At 43.1% G+C, this 15,120-nt stretch overlaps 3 protein-coding genes and 1 pseudogene across 3 annotated transcripts; all 4 read right to left on the bottom strand.

Annotated features, from left to right (window-relative positions):
* Nucleotides 1-269: 269 nt before the first annotated feature.
* LOC143327059 (P2Y purinoceptor 1-like) lies at nt 270-1,348 on the bottom strand (annotated as a pseudogene).
* Nucleotides 1,349-2,439: 1,091 nt separating this feature from the next.
* LOC143327510 (P2Y purinoceptor 1-like) lies at nt 2,440-3,453 on the bottom strand. The gene has a single exon (XM_076741883.1). It carries the CDS (start codon nt 3,442-3,444, stop codon nt 2,440-2,442), a length of 1,005 nt encoding a protein of 334 aa, XP_076597998.1. The 5' UTR covers nt 3,445-3,453.
* Nucleotides 3,454-5,076: 1,623 nt separating this feature from the next.
* On the bottom strand, nt 5,077-6,388 carry LOC143327593 (P2Y purinoceptor 1-like). The gene has a single exon (XM_076742034.1). The coding sequence runs from the start codon at nt 6,381-6,383 to the stop codon at nt 5,418-5,420; it is 966 nt and encodes a 321-aa protein (XP_076598149.1). The 5' UTR covers nt 6,384-6,388; the 3' UTR covers nt 5,077-5,417.
* A 19-nt stretch (nt 6,389-6,407) lies between these two features.
* On the bottom strand, nt 6,408-14,757 carry ccn5 (cellular communication network factor 5). The gene is made up of 5 exons (XM_076742032.1): nt 14,228-14,757; nt 12,973-13,189; nt 12,245-12,493; nt 10,896-11,137; nt 6,408-10,451 (listed from the first exon to the last, which is right to left on the bottom strand). Exons 1-5 carry the CDS (start codon nt 14,288-14,290, stop codon nt 10,164-10,166), a joined length of 1,059 nt encoding a protein of 352 aa, XP_076598147.1. The 5' UTR covers nt 14,291-14,757; the 3' UTR covers nt 6,408-10,163.
* Between the last annotated feature and the right edge of the window lie 363 nt (nt 14,758-15,120).

The following is a 15,120-nucleotide window of genomic DNA, read 5'->3' as shown; positions in this document are numbered from 1 at the left end:
AGAGTGCCTCATCCACACTTTCAAATCCTCCCAGTTGGACTACGGCAATGCCCTTCTTGTGGGGGCAAAGGACAAGACCATCAATTGGCTGCAGTACGTCTAAAATTGTGCTGCAAGGCTTCTCACTCGTACCTCTCCCCATGAGCATATCTCCCTTGTGCTCTTCAATCTTCACTGACTCCCCATCCACCAACGAATTAACTACAAGGTCCTTGTTCTCACTTACCAAGCCATCCACTCCACCAGTCCTTCCTACCTATCAGAACTCATCACTGTATCCCTGCCCACATGCAACTGTTGAACATCTGACGAGCTTGCTGGAGCTGCTGTCTGAGCTGAACAAGAATATAGTCATTTCCATGGAGGCAAACCAGACGGTTGAGAACACTGATCAGACACACAAGGGAACCACTTATCTGCCAAGCTACATAGACTCTATTTAACCACCCATGACATCCTCTTTTTTACCAGAACTCTTGACCAGAGGTTGACGTTCCTAAGAACATGATAGGGGATGTAACAAACGGAGAAGAGAAGAATCAAGATGAGCAACAACTTCAATCTTCTCTGTTTCTGTACCTTGTCAGTTCTCTTCATTGTCCATAAAACTACAGACATGTGTCTGGAATGGATACAGAACCCAGTGAGCATCCATCCAAGGCTGTATTTCATTTAATCCTCAACAATGACCATAGAGGTGGTATGATAACGTTTTCCAGTGCCGTTTCCAAATGTTTTGGGGTAAAACATGTCTGGAAAACATTGAACACTCACCAACAGCCAAACCATGATTGAGTCTGAGAAATGTGCGAGTTAAGCTAGTATTTCACCATTTTAGCCCTGTTGTTAGCATGACATGGCTTTATAAGGGGTTTTGTCTATATGAAACACTTCTGTTTAAGAAATATGTAATTTCCAGTGAAAGAAATGGATTTGATATGACAGAAGAATAACGAAGAAGTAGTAATTCATGCATAGCAATGCTGTTTCCTACATTTTAAGCTAACATTTGTTGAATAAATATGTTGAGATAAAAGTGTATAGGACATTAAAGCACTCTAATACAGAGATTGTCAGTAGTGATTTCAGTTAAAAGAGTTAAAAAGGGATCTTAAGAAGACATTTCATTGTTATGTGTAATTAAAATGTTTTTTTTTTATTTTGCTTTCTCACCAGCTCTTACAGTGTGTTCAAGTTGTGTTTATGGTATACAAGGACAAGTTGTGGAAGAATCAAATGATTATTAAAGTACCTTTGAACCATCAGTCAGAGAGCCAGACCATTATTCAGCCGGGGATGCTACAACCATGACACGATTATCACTGTCCAGGTCCAGAAGAACTACCATCTCTGCTTATTCTGTACTGGTATCAGTCAAAATGCAGCTGATGCTATAGATTCTGTGAGTTGAGAAAGGCAGAAGGAAGACTTATGAATGTGTACCGTATCATAAGTATACCTAAAAGACATCACATTTAGAGTCTATTTGTCAGACACCATTATTTCCTGATCTGAAATAACAGAGACTATGCATGGCACAGGGCTTCCGCATCACCAATCATATAAAATGATCCTAATCTCCCTGCAGATCTCAAAGAGGGACACCAAGAGATGTGATTTATCTGAACTTCCTGGTTATTTGGAACATTTCTCTGTATGTGGTAAAAGCATCACGACAAAGATTAAAAAAAATTAACCCTCTGCAGCACAAGTGTTAATCAGGCAAAGAATGCAATACTTAAGATAGTCAAGTCGAGTAAAGTCAAAGTTTATTATATCCCAGTATCACAAAGCATGCCTCAAAGAGCTGTACATATAATAAAAACAGCAATGAGCTTCATTAGCAAAGCACCCAATAATGTAAAGTGAGATTAACTACATACAAACCAAACCACTACAAATGGAATATTTGACACATACAATAAAAACAGCAATGAGCTTCATTAGCAAACACAAGCCGTAGATATACAAAAAAGTGTAACAGACGGTACAACTACACAACCGTGCATACATGTTGTAGCTGTGGTTAATATTCTAGCAGCAGTATTTTATGCAGGTTGTACTTTCCTTTGTCTTAATAATATTGCTGATATGTTCTTCAAAGCAGAGATAAGGATCACTGACATTTCTAATACAAGGTCTCTGTGAAAATGTGGAACTATGTACATTCAGAGTGAGATCGCAGAGTTTATTTCTCATCTGCTTTGGACAAAGAATTAGCATTTCAGTTTTCTCGGATTTCAAAATAAGGAAGTTAAATGACACACCCTCTTGTGGTCTGATGAATAGCTGTTGTGTAAAACAAGGTGAGATCTTTCAAATTCATTTAATGACCAATGGCTGACAATTCCACTCACATTGTAATGAATTTACGCCACTATCTCTGATAGACAGTAAATAATAAAGTTCCAAGAGGTGCTGTTTGAGCCAATTAAACAGTTAAAATGTTAATTCTTGTGAAATGTCATCTGCAGTTTGTGCCACATGCACACGAGCCGAGTTTGACTGAAAGAAACCACTGAACATCTGACGAGCTTGCTGGAGCAGCTGTCTGAGCTGAGCAGGAATATCATCATTTCCATGGAGGTAAACCAGAGGGTTGAGAGCACTGTTCAGACACACAAGGGAATGACTTATCTGCCAAGCTACATAGACTCCGTTGAACCATCCACAACACATCCGCTGTTTGGACAGAACTCTTGACCAGAGGTTGAGGTTCCTGAGAACGTGGTAGGGGATGTAACAAACAGAGAAGAGAAGAATCAAGATGAACAACAACCTCAAGCTTCTCTGTTTCTGTACCTTGTCAGTTCTCTTCATTGTCCATAAAACTACAGACATGTGTCCATAGCACCCCAGTGTGACGAGGAATGGGATACAGAACCCAGTGAGCGTCCATCCAAGGCTGTATTTCAGGTAATCCTCAACATGGATCTTACTGGTGGTACTGAAACATTGTCCAGTGCTGTTTCCGAATGTTTTGGGATAAAACATGTCAGGAAGACTCTGAACACTCACCAACAGCCAAACCATGACTGAGATGGTCACAGAGTGAGTGATAGTTAATCTTCCCATGGCTCTCACTGGATGGACAATGGCCAAGTACCTGTACACACTTATGCAAGTAAGGAAACCAATGCTGCCATATAAATTCAGGTTGAAGCAGAATCTTGTTATCTTGCAGAATGTATCTCCAAAGATCCATTTACTCTTCATGAAGTGGTACACCACCAAAAATGGGAGTGTGAGGAGGTGCAAAATATCAGCGAGTCCAAGGTTGAGAACAAACACGTTGATGATCTTTAGTCTTTTCCAGTCGTGCAGCAAAGATTTCAGTCCCCATCCATTAGCTACCAGACCAATGATGAAAACTGAGATGTAAACAGGAGGCAGGAACCTGCCTTTAAAGTCAAAGTTGATACGAGGACAAGAGGTGTTATTCATTCTGTCTCATGAAAAGCACCAAATGCTGTAAAGCAAGTGTGGCACCTAGAATGGTTCAAGTAAGTGAGGCAATATGTCTTTAACGATTCTTTCCTGCCGAATGATCACTATTCTTAGAACCTTATCATTGCGGGATCAAACAGAAAGTTAAGATGTCATTTCCAAAGGCGTGTTGATCCAATGATGAAATGATACCACAGGATACATGCAATCATGTTTCGCTTTTAGGTGTAAAATGTCACATAGTTTCACCTCACGCTTTGTTTATTGTTTTTTTTTACATATTTTAGTGCTTTCTAATTTTTAATTCTAATTTTAATTTTATTAATGAAAAAGAAAAACAGTTTTACTGCACTAGCAGGAACTTGATTCGTCCATTCTGGTCAATGATTTGCACACTGGATTGTAATTTTGCAGAGACCAACACTATTTTCTTGGTTGGTCATGTTCTCCATGTCCACTTCTGGTCTGTGGGGAATAAACAGACTAGAGTTTCTCTTTGAATTTCCTTCTTTAGTCGACACCAACATGACAAGACACTATGCAACCAGTTTCACTCTCTCATGGCTCACACCAGACTTCTTGAGTGCACATTACACTCACAAATGTCCCTCCTAACCAATTGCAGGTTGGAACTAATATTAACTCTTAGGCATACAGAACATGAAATAATGAAATAACAAAAACAGGTACACATAAATATATAAAGATAAGCACAGTTACAGTGCCAGAAAATGATAATGAAATAATTCAATAGTAAACTTAATTTCATTATTCTGCAAGTCAGTAATAACACTGGAATTATTCCTCCTGAAATATGTGATTCACCGGAGTATACTGTTCAGCTTAATTTCACACTTAAATTACAAAATTAGCAAAAGCTAGTGAGTTTAGCTGAGCATTTAGCAGCAAAGAGCCAAATATTTGCTTTAGGAGTACACCAAAATGAAGCTGCAGAGAGAGCGAATGGACCGAAATTCACCATATGGCCAGGAATACGACTTCAAATGAATGCTAACATGCTGTAACATGGCAGTGCAGTGAGAGGAAGGTCAGTAATCATCAGTGTGGAAAAGCAATGTCTAGAGCTGGAATGTTGTATATTTTCTGTTTGATAAAGAGAAAAGGTGTAAGAATTTTTCCTTTCTTGACATTTTACAAGTTTTTTTTTTTTTTTATTTGACAATAAAAGCTAAGGACGCTTGTGAAACGTAACAAATTCACATCCATGTCCCAGCTGAAACTACAGTGGGCTGTGCGATTGGATCATCGCCCCTTGAGGTATGAAGTGGTATTACAAGACAGGATGGGCTGCAGCTAGCTAGTTAGCACAACTTTAATTTGTAAATAACTAAATTTGCAATGTGATTTTTTTTTTTTTGCTTCACTACAAATGTCTGTTTTTGAGGAACCAAGCAGCTCAGCCATCCCGTGAGTTTTTAAAGGGCTTAATTAGTTGGATTTCCTCAACCCCTACATAATGATAATTATTACTGTTGTCATACAACAAAATGTTTGAGTTGGAGGGATTGTGCAAACACATTGCTGTTAACAGGTCTAATATGTCAGGCTTTCTTTTGCAGGAACGTTTTGTATGGTAGGATTTTAGGCACAGCACCAGTAGTGACACGTTGTAAATCTGCCGTTTTTCTTCCTGTGCATGTCTTTGATGTGCAGCCGATGAAGCCATGTTGCGCTCTGTGATTGTCATGTAATTTGCACCCCGTCTATTTTTACACATTCACACTTTCAGCTTCCTGTTTTTCTGAGCCTCCCCACAACAATATGCAATTATTCTCTCAGAAAGTGAATGAGACATTTTCAGAATTTAAGTTTTTTTAATCTGAGTTTTTTTTTGTGTGCAGGTTAACAGTAATGTGATGACCACACAAATCAGATGACCCAGTACAGAACAGGTGTTATGATGGCAGATTGTGCAATACAATTGTTCAATTTCATTCTCATATCAAAAATTACACCAGGGGAGCTTGACTATAGGTGACGGACAGCTGCATGACAGCTTGACGAGCTTGCTGGCGGAGTCGTCTGAGCTGAGCGGGGATATCTTCTTGTCCATGGAGGTAAACCAGAGGGTTGAGAGCACTGTTCAGACACACAAGGCTACGACTTATCTGACGAGCAACGTAGACTCCGTTGAACCATCCACGACACATCCGCTGTTTGGACAGAACTCTTGACCAGAGGTTGAGGTTTTTGAGAACGTGATAGGGGATGTAACAAACAGAGAAGAGAAGAATCAAGATGAACAACAACCTCAAACTTCTCTGTTTCAGAACCTTGTCGATGGTGTTCGTGCGGCAGAGAACGATGATCACATGTCCATAGCAGCCCAGTGTGATGAGGAATGGGATACAGAACCCAGTGAGCGTCCATCCAAGGCTGTATTTCAGGTAATCCTCAACATGGATCTTGCTGGTAGTATCGTAACATTTTCCAGTGCTGTTTCCAAATGTTTTGGGGTAAAACATGTCAGGAAGACTTTGAACACTCACCAACAGCCAAACCATGACTGAGATGGTCACAGAGTGAGTGACAGTTATTCTTCCCTTCACTCTCATTGGATGGACAATGGCCAGGTACCTGTACACACTTATACAAGTAAGGAACCCAATGCTGCCATATAAATTCAGGTTGAAGCAGAATCTTGTTATCTTGCAGAATGTATCTCCAAAGATCCATTTACTCTCCATGAAGTAGTACACCACCAAAAATGGGAGTGTGAGCAGGTACAAAAAATCAGTGAGTCCAAGGTTGAGAACAAACACGTTGATGTTACCCAGTTTCTTCCAGTTGTGCAGCAAAGACTTCAGTCCCCATCCATTAGCTACCAGACCAATGATGAATACTGAGATGTAAACAGGAGGCAGGAACCTGCCTGTAAAGTCAAAGTCGATGCGAGGACAAGAGGTGTTATTCATTGTCTTCTGGACAGAAGTTCCTTCTCTCTGTGGATGCTCTGCGGATTCTCTACAGATTTACTGAATGAAAGCATGCGTGGTTCAGAGAAGACTTCCTGTTTTAAGCCCTCGACGTTTAGGTTTCTGAACCTGCCAGTACGCAGGAAATTACATCAGTTGGCTGGTTTGTGAGATCTTTTTATTGGAAAATAAAAGTAATCTGAAGTGCTCCATGCTGAGCCCAATAAACAACTTAGACTACAATTTATATATACCTCCTCACATCCAGGTTTTCTTTCTTTTTCTGTTTTTCTTTGACAACACAGAACTTTATGAGAAATAGATTCTTTGAACATAAAGAAGAGGTTTTTACATGAATAAAGCAATAAGCCCCAAGAGGCTGTGATATTTGAACAGTTAACGGCCAGTGGTTAGGAGTGGAGATATATATATATATTTACTTTTTTTTTGAGAGATAGGTATAGATATCCCAGTTTACACTTTCTGAAGTTTGCAGTTTGTTTATTAGAGGGAAGTCTTCTGCTGGTGGTTAGAGGTTCCATATTTCTAAGATCAGTTACCTCGTACGGTTCAGAAACAGTAAAATTTTCCACTTCCTGTGTTAACATACTTTCCTGTTGTAGCTGCTCAACATTGAGCTGATGGTGTTCTTCAGTCATATCACAGCGACTGTTTGGTATCATCCTCGTGGATTAGTTTGACAGCTGTGTATTTTCCACAATATTTAACAAATGTTTCTTCTTTACAATCTCTTTTTCTTTATGAAGGTCTTATACTGAATGTAAAAATATGTGTATTATGTCTGTGTGTGCAGATTTGACTGAGTAATAACTCTGAGGAGGAATGAGATTCTTGATGCAAGTTGCAGGGGCGCATTTCTACACAAAACTCAGAACTACTGGATGAAATGCTGTGAACAGTCACGGCCCTCAGACATTAATCTCTGACGTTAATCTGAATTTTCCTTCACAGCCACAAAGAGGTACAGGTTTATGCTTTTAAGTGACATGTCTGAACAACTATGGGATGGATTGTGTGAGGATGACTGAACCCTGCAGCTGTCCTGATAAGGCTGCACGCTGCCCAGAATCAACACACTGACTGTCTGTCTGTCTGTTTGTCTCCCCTTGCACATGCTTTACATGTGACCTGAGTGTACCATTCAGCATGACTTAGGTAGGAAGTCTCTCTCAACACCGTGTAGAATCCTCACATATATATAGATGAGTGAAGTAACCTTACTTGGAGGTGTAGTGCATCTCGGGGGTCCAGTGAGGCTTAAATACTCCACATCAGGAAGTATCCTTCTGAGCTGCATGGCAGTCCAGAGACTCTGTTGTAGCTCTCTTCCATAGTTTTCTTGATTGAACTTCAATAAATGCTTCCATGTTGTAACAGCTAAGGTCAGGACTCCATGGCAGCACTACCTGAAAACAGAGGTCTCTCCGAGTCTGAGATGAGGCAGGCAGGGTCGATACTGAGAAGGCAGAACAATAGTAGTGCATGACAGGGAAGAACAATCTGACAACAGGTGAGAGTGGGAGAGCAGCATAAGTACTGCACTGATTAGAGATGAGTCTCAGGTGTGTGCTCAGGTGATTGGGCAGGTGGGCGTGGCTGAGCAGTGCTGGCTGAACAGGTGAGCAGATGAGAGAACCAATGACAGCAGGTAAGGAGCTGGCAGACTGTGACCCATGTATGACATCCAGGTCTCCTGAACCGTCTTCAGTCACGAGTTTGTCAGCTGTCAAGATTTCTTTCATATTTCATTGACTTTTCCTCGAGTCCCATCATGTGATCAGAACTTCAATGTGTCCAATACTTTGGTTTAGAGGTCTAAATGTCTTGAAGCTCAACTTCACTTCAAGAAGTATTCTCTGCTCTCATGATGCTGCTGATAAAGCTCCCGCTCTGCCTTCAGCCCCAGCAGTAGATCCATTTGTCCACTAGATGGCAGGATGTCTCACAAGGTCATGAAACTGAAACAGCCTTCACAGTGCACACTTGAGCAACAACAAAAGGCCATTACATCTAACAGTAGTCATTTACTTGGCTTCTATTTTACATGAATACAAAAAAAGACTTCTGTGGTGCTGTGTATTTGTATTTGTAACTGGGGGGCGGGGGGGGACTGAGTACATGTGAGAGGGGCCCACGAAGAAATGAATAGCTTTGGGTTAGAGGAGGAGGAGGAGGAGGAGGAGGAGGAGGAGGAGGAGGGAGGAAGAATGCCTACATGCTCCCCTGACTGTTCAGTGATTACTGACAAATGGTGAAGTGAAACATTAGAAAAAAGGGTACGTAAAAAAGCTACAGTATGTACAAAAGGCCTACATCTGTGAATCCTGTAATATGCAAAAATATAAATCAAAACCACAAAAATCCTTGAGAGTAAAAATACAGGACATATGCAAAATACATTTTTCACTATACAAAAGAGACATCTGTCCAGAATTATTTACAACACAAGAGGAAACGAAGGAATAAGTGCAATGTCATCTGACTACAAACACACAAAGGAGACTGTACAAGGTAAATTTGCATGGCGCACGTCGGAAATCAATCTCTATCAACACAAAGGTTGGAGTCAATCTGTCGCTTTCAACTCTATCAAAGAAACACATTTTAACCTCATTGAGATTCGACTGTTAGCAGTGTGAATACTCCTTTAAGACTATCTTCATGGCCAAATTAATATCATGGCCAACTGTCCTTAATTCAGAGTTTAGGTTAGAAAAAAAAACTTTAAGAATTCTAATAATGTCTTTTTCTTGGCCCAGATTACTCAAATTTAATTGGCCCATGTTTTAACCCAGTGTAAAATTTTGGGATTGCATCCAATCCCAGCCTTCGTTTGAGCTCCATGTGAGAAGTTGTCAACCCTGCTTTAACTGCATCACGCCTTGCTCTGAATGGCAGAACGCCAGCGTCAGTGTCTCTCTGCGGGCTTCCTGTCACTTTGAGGACTCATCTTTACATTTCACTTGGACATACAGGCGTGACATGAGCACACACCTCTGTACTTAAAGGAGCTGCTGTGCCCTCTGGCCTCTGTGAGGAAAATGGGCAAATCAGTCAACTTCATTTTTGGTTTCAAGCTTGTTCTCAGCAAGCTTCATTTTGAAAGTCTACCCAGGCTTTGCTAACCAGACGTCCCATATTTATTGTTGCTAACTTAACATTGCATACTGAACAATGATACTAAAGGAGGACCCAGTGCCTTAAAAAGTGATGCTAAGGAGGTCATGACCAGTGGCGAGTTGGGACTTGGGCAAATCAGTGCACATCTTTCTTAAAACCTACTCGTTTTCTTAATTCCATAACTTTTACTTTGTAGGTTTTACACTTATTTCCCCTGATTTAATACATACCGTCTTCTCTGCGTCTTCTACACCATTCTTCATGTGAAGCACTTTGTAAAGTCTGTGTAAAAAGATCTGTATACTGGAAATTAATTTTCCTTGCTTGCTGTCTCTAGATTTGCCAAATATTTCAGATTCTTGGATGAGGATGAAACCACCGGTATGATGACTTCCCGAGGCGTCGGCGTATAAAGGAGCTGTGAATAAGTGCAGATTGAGATTGTACATGTGTGAAGATCAACATTCATCCCAACTCAGTCACAGGGTTTATCTGCAATTACCATTTTTTTCTTTCAAGGTCCATTGATTGGAGGAAGCCTATGTGGTTCCTTGTGGTGGTCATCAGTCGGTGAAGTCATTTCTGCCCCCTGTGACGCTCACTTCCTGTTCTGAATGAATCAGTGCTCGCGCAGGCCGATCAGGGCCTGAATCCCCACAGAGCGGGGTTACTGAAAGGCGCGTAGGGGCAGTTATTATGACAAACACACGAGTGGATCATCATCACAGCTCGCTGCAGCAGTCTGCCAGAGGGGCACCTGAAGGTCACCTCGGCCGTGGTGGTTTGATACGGCGTGCAGCAGCGGGAGTCAGTGCACTGTCCGCAGTACCGCAGCTTGTAGGCACGAGTGCTGTAGCAGCCCTGGTGAACGAGCCGAACGGGGCCGGGCGATGTGTAGCTGGCCCTGCACCGCCGCTGCCGTCCACGCTGGGAACACAGCACGCACATACGAACACACACACACACACACACACACACACACACACACACACACACACACACACACACACACACACACACACACACACACACACACACACAGAGGTAAGCTGCAAGAGAAACTCCCACTGAGAAGTGAACGCAGGTCAAAAGATGCCGAAATGTCTCCCTCAAAGCTCAGCTGGTTCTAGCTTGTTTCAGTGACACTATGTCATTGTGCTGGTCACTACGTCACAAAACTACATTTTTCAGTCTGGAGCTGATCACCTGACTTCATTTTCCCTCAGCTCTGGCCTTTTTTACTGAAGTTCAGAAATTTAAATACAGCCTTCTGAAGTTTCCTTGTAAACAAAATTCAGTGTTTCCTCAGAAACGCTTCGTCGTGAGTTTGGGTGAACGTTTAAAGCTGTCAAAGAAACATGAGGAGCTCACCGTGGGTTTCCTCGAAGAAGGCTGACCCGTATGACAAGGCCGCACTTTACAAAGCCGAGTTTCCATTTGCAGCTTGCAGGCTGGGTTCTGGTTAGAAACCCGTGTGGAGACCCCCGCCCCACAGCTCTGGGAACAGGCACTCCACTGGGTGCTCCGCTCTGTACAGGTGGAGGCCGGCGTAACCGGTCTGTTTCGAGGATGATCCCTCGGGAGAGCTGGCCACAACCTGGTGGGTCTCATGGCTACAGAAAGCAAATAAAACAATGACGAGGATAAGAAGCAGATCCACAGTTCATGATGCAGCTTTCAGCCTCAGTTTGACAACATCTGATCTCAACTGACCTAAGCTGGAACTGGTTCACCTCAGTGGTTCATTCCCAGTTACTTTAATGTCTCGTCTGACTGTTTTTGCATCCCAAAATGTCCAGTTCAAATCTAATCCAAAGCTTTGGACTTTTGTGAATAGAAAAATCCAAAGCAAAATGTCCTCCCTCCCAAAACTAACACGTATATGTCATAATAATCAGCTGATCTTCAGGCATGACGTCGCAGGTTTTCTATTCAAGAGCACAATGTTCCACCGCCGCTCTCATCACGTTGTTTGACACTGACGGTATTTAGAATTCCAGATGTTTTGAGAATGGCTTCATTTCCCAAACACCCACTCGCACTCACGCACACACACACTCACACACTTTCCTTCTAACTGAGAAATATCCTCTACATGGCTTCACATGTTTAATTGTTTCACAGCTGTTGTTATGACACTAGGAAACATGGTGACTGGGAAAAAAAATATGTTTTGACTTTTCCGGAAAAATGTTGGTTATATTTGGACTTTGTGAGTTTTCCTTTGGCCAGACACACCCCAGCCTCATGCAAAAACACTCCAGTAAAACCTCCCAGACATGACAACAGACAGTGACAACCCTCTTATAAATGAAGGAAGGATTATGCTGCCATCTGGGCTGACCATCAGTGAGCAACGTTTGTAGAAAGACTGGAAACACAAACTCTCAGTTTTTGTACAGATGACAAAAACATGTTGTAATAAGTTAATTAGTGAGCTTTAGAGCTGCTAGAGGGCAGATTTTGTTAGCTTTGGACTGAGCCAGGCTAGCTGTTTCCCCTGTTTCCAGTCTTTATGCTAAGCTAAGCTAACCAGCTGCTGGATGCTTCATATTTTTAATGCAGGCATGAGAGCTGAATCAGTCATCTTATTTAAATCTTTGTAAGACAGTGAATAAGCGTTTTTCAAGTTAAAGCCTGCATCTCAGGGTGTCTGAGGTGCTCCACCTTTAAGGCTGGATTTGACCCTCATAACTCCTCCATCCACCTGTGGAGTTTACCTGTGATGGCATCCTGGATGACTGTGTTCTCCAGGTTTTCACACACCCATTCCTTGCAGCATTTCCCCGGTAGCCGGACGTGTTGTGGGTTGGGACAGTCTGGCGTGGGAAGCCGGGCGTCCAGAGGGCAGGCTGGCACACAGCTCACCCCTCCGCCTCTGCAGTGGCAGTAAGCGTCACAGGACGGCTGAAAGGACTGGCCCTCGTGGTAAGTGATGCCGTTGACTTCACAGCCCAGATCCTCCTGACCTGTAAGGAACACACAGTACAGACGTCGTCTCAACTTCCTCCACCACACCCGCACTTTGGACTGATGTGGGAAACTTAATCAGGAAGTGAAAGGATTAGGTCAGCTGAAGAGAGAGGGAGGACACAGGAGCTGCTGTCGTGCCAATGGTTATGCAGTTTTTTGGGAAACCAGGCCTCTCTACTGAAGAACTGAGGAGTCTGGTTTTCAATCCACGAGTGTTGCCTCTGCAATCTATCACGTTCAAAGGGTGGCAATTAGAGGAAAAGTGTCAACAGCAGTCTCGAAATAGAAGATGAAACATTTTGGTTTTCTGGCAGAGCACCGCCGCCCGGCAGGCGTTGACTCCCAGTCCTCTGACCAGACCTTAAACATTAACTGTCTGTCTGTCCCTCTCACGCAGACTGACTGAGGATGCATGTCCTCCACTCTTACCCACACAGACGTGGGCCTGGCTGTTCGCGTTAGAAGAGGCACTCACTGACACACTCCCCGGGGCCTCCGGGGAAGCTGGCGCTGTAGTCGCACTTCAGTCCTCTCTGGCTGTCGCAGGGGATCATCTCAGTGCACGGCTCGCCCTGCTGCCGGGCGCACACCTGGCAGCACCCGCAGCCGTCCAGCACCAGTGGGACTCCTGAGGGGCACTGGGGGGCAGGACTGGGGCAAAGGCAGGGCCTGGCACACAGCTGGCACAACACCTGCAGGGACAACATGCATGGGAACTGGTTAGTTTACCATCACCACAATTATCAGAATCATCATCTAATTGTTGTGGCAGTTGCGTCTGGAAGGTCATCCAGCATTAAAAGCCGATGTCAAATCAAATCAGCCGGGTCGAGAGGGACCTGGTCTGCCAGCGATCCACTGTGGCGACCCCTAATGGGAGCAGCCGAAGCAAGAAGAAGAAAATTCTCAGAAACTGCACGTTGGTATCCAACACTGTCGGGCCAAACCGCTGTTTCCAATTACATGAATGTGGTGGAGCCAAAACACAGGCGAGATCTGGACAACCAGAGTCTTATTTAACCAGAACAGAAGAACTGCAGTCCAAACAGCAAGATGATAACACAGAAGAGAAACATGTGCCTTTAAATATGTAAATGAGGCAGTTTCATAAGAGTTATGTTTTTGCCTAGATTCATTTATTTAGCTTCAGGGCTGAAATGATTAGTCAGTCAATTGCTTATTATTTTCATTGTTTCTCACTCATTTGACTCATTTTTCAAGCAAAAATGCCAAAAGTTCTTTAGTTCCAGCTCCTCAAATGTGAGGATTTGCTGCTATTTTTGGTCTTATGTGACCATAAAATGAATATCTGGACAAAAGAAGCATATCATATCACCTTGGGCTTTAAAGGTAAATTTGGATTTTCTGACATCTGGTAGAGCAAACAACTAAAACTGTTAGTTACAGCCCTGCTTGTCTTATCCTATTTACATATCTTCATCAATCAAAGTTGTCTGCAACCTCATTTCTGTGCAGATAAAATCTCTTCTTCTTCTTCTCTATACAGGAAATAAGTCAAACAACTATAATTCATGAACAAGTGATCCCACTGAGACTCTAAAGTGATGAACGACAGGAAATCCACTTCACTGTTTGGACCTCCATGCCTGCACGCGCACACAGACAGACAGACAGACAGACAGACAGACAGACAGACACACACACACACACTCACACACCATCACCTCATTCACAGCAAACTACTGTAGGTAAGCAGGAACAGGCCTCACCTGTGTAGCCACACACAGCAGCACAGCCAGCGCTCTCGCACAGTCACACAGCAGTCGGTCCATGAGGGCTGGTGTTGCTGATGGAGCTCAGTCCGTCTCACTGACCTGCGTGAGGGTGGTGCGACCGGTGCAGCTGTTTGCGAACTGCTCATTCTTGCGCCTGCTGACATTTATAAAGTCTGGACTCTGATGTCAGAGGCTGACTACCGTGTAAACAGCCGTTAGACCAGCATCAGAAATGTTTCACATTCCTCCTCCCTGCTGCCCATTTCCACTTCCAGACACACACACAGACACACACACCTCCACCCCCAAGCCTTTCCCTCTTTTTCCTCTCCTCCCTCTCTTTCCAGTCTTGTGGCGTTCTAAGTTTACACAGCTTAACACGAGCTGAGGGGAGAAAAATACATTAGTCCAGTTGTCTACAAGTCAAACAACCTCCGGGGCTTTTGTGGCAACGATTCCAATTTAAGTCGACGAGATTTTATCTTGCTGATGTTTTCACAGGCTGCTGCTTCGCTGCATGGTCAGTTACATATAGCAGCCGATCCTTTGAAAGGACGGATATAATCTTTCCCCCCCAAACCTAAAATACTCGTGAAACCATAGTGTGCAACTTCAGCCAGACTTGAAAGAGATGAAACCGTCTCTTCTCTCTGGTTTCCATGGTGTGAAGGCAGCATGTCTGAAGTTGGTGTGAACGTGAATCATCATGAGCTGTTGTGAGAGAAGCAGTTTGCCAATGAAGAGAATTTAAGCAGAAGCCAGGAAACAAACAGTCGAAAGGCTCCACACAAGCCACAAGAACGCAAGTTGTCTACAGAGCAGAGCTGAGCTGCTTCATTTAGCAGTTAATGCAGAGGCAGAAGTACCAACAATGAGCCCAATTCAGA

This window comes from Chaetodon auriga, chromosome 10 (genome assembly GCF_051107435.1).
Source record: "Chaetodon auriga isolate fChaAug3 chromosome 10, fChaAug3.hap1, whole genome shotgun sequence".
Classification (NCBI taxonomy): domain Eukaryota; kingdom Metazoa; phylum Chordata; class Actinopteri; order Chaetodontiformes; family Chaetodontidae; genus Chaetodon; species Chaetodon auriga.
This window is presented reverse-complemented; position numbering and strand designations above follow the sequence as displayed.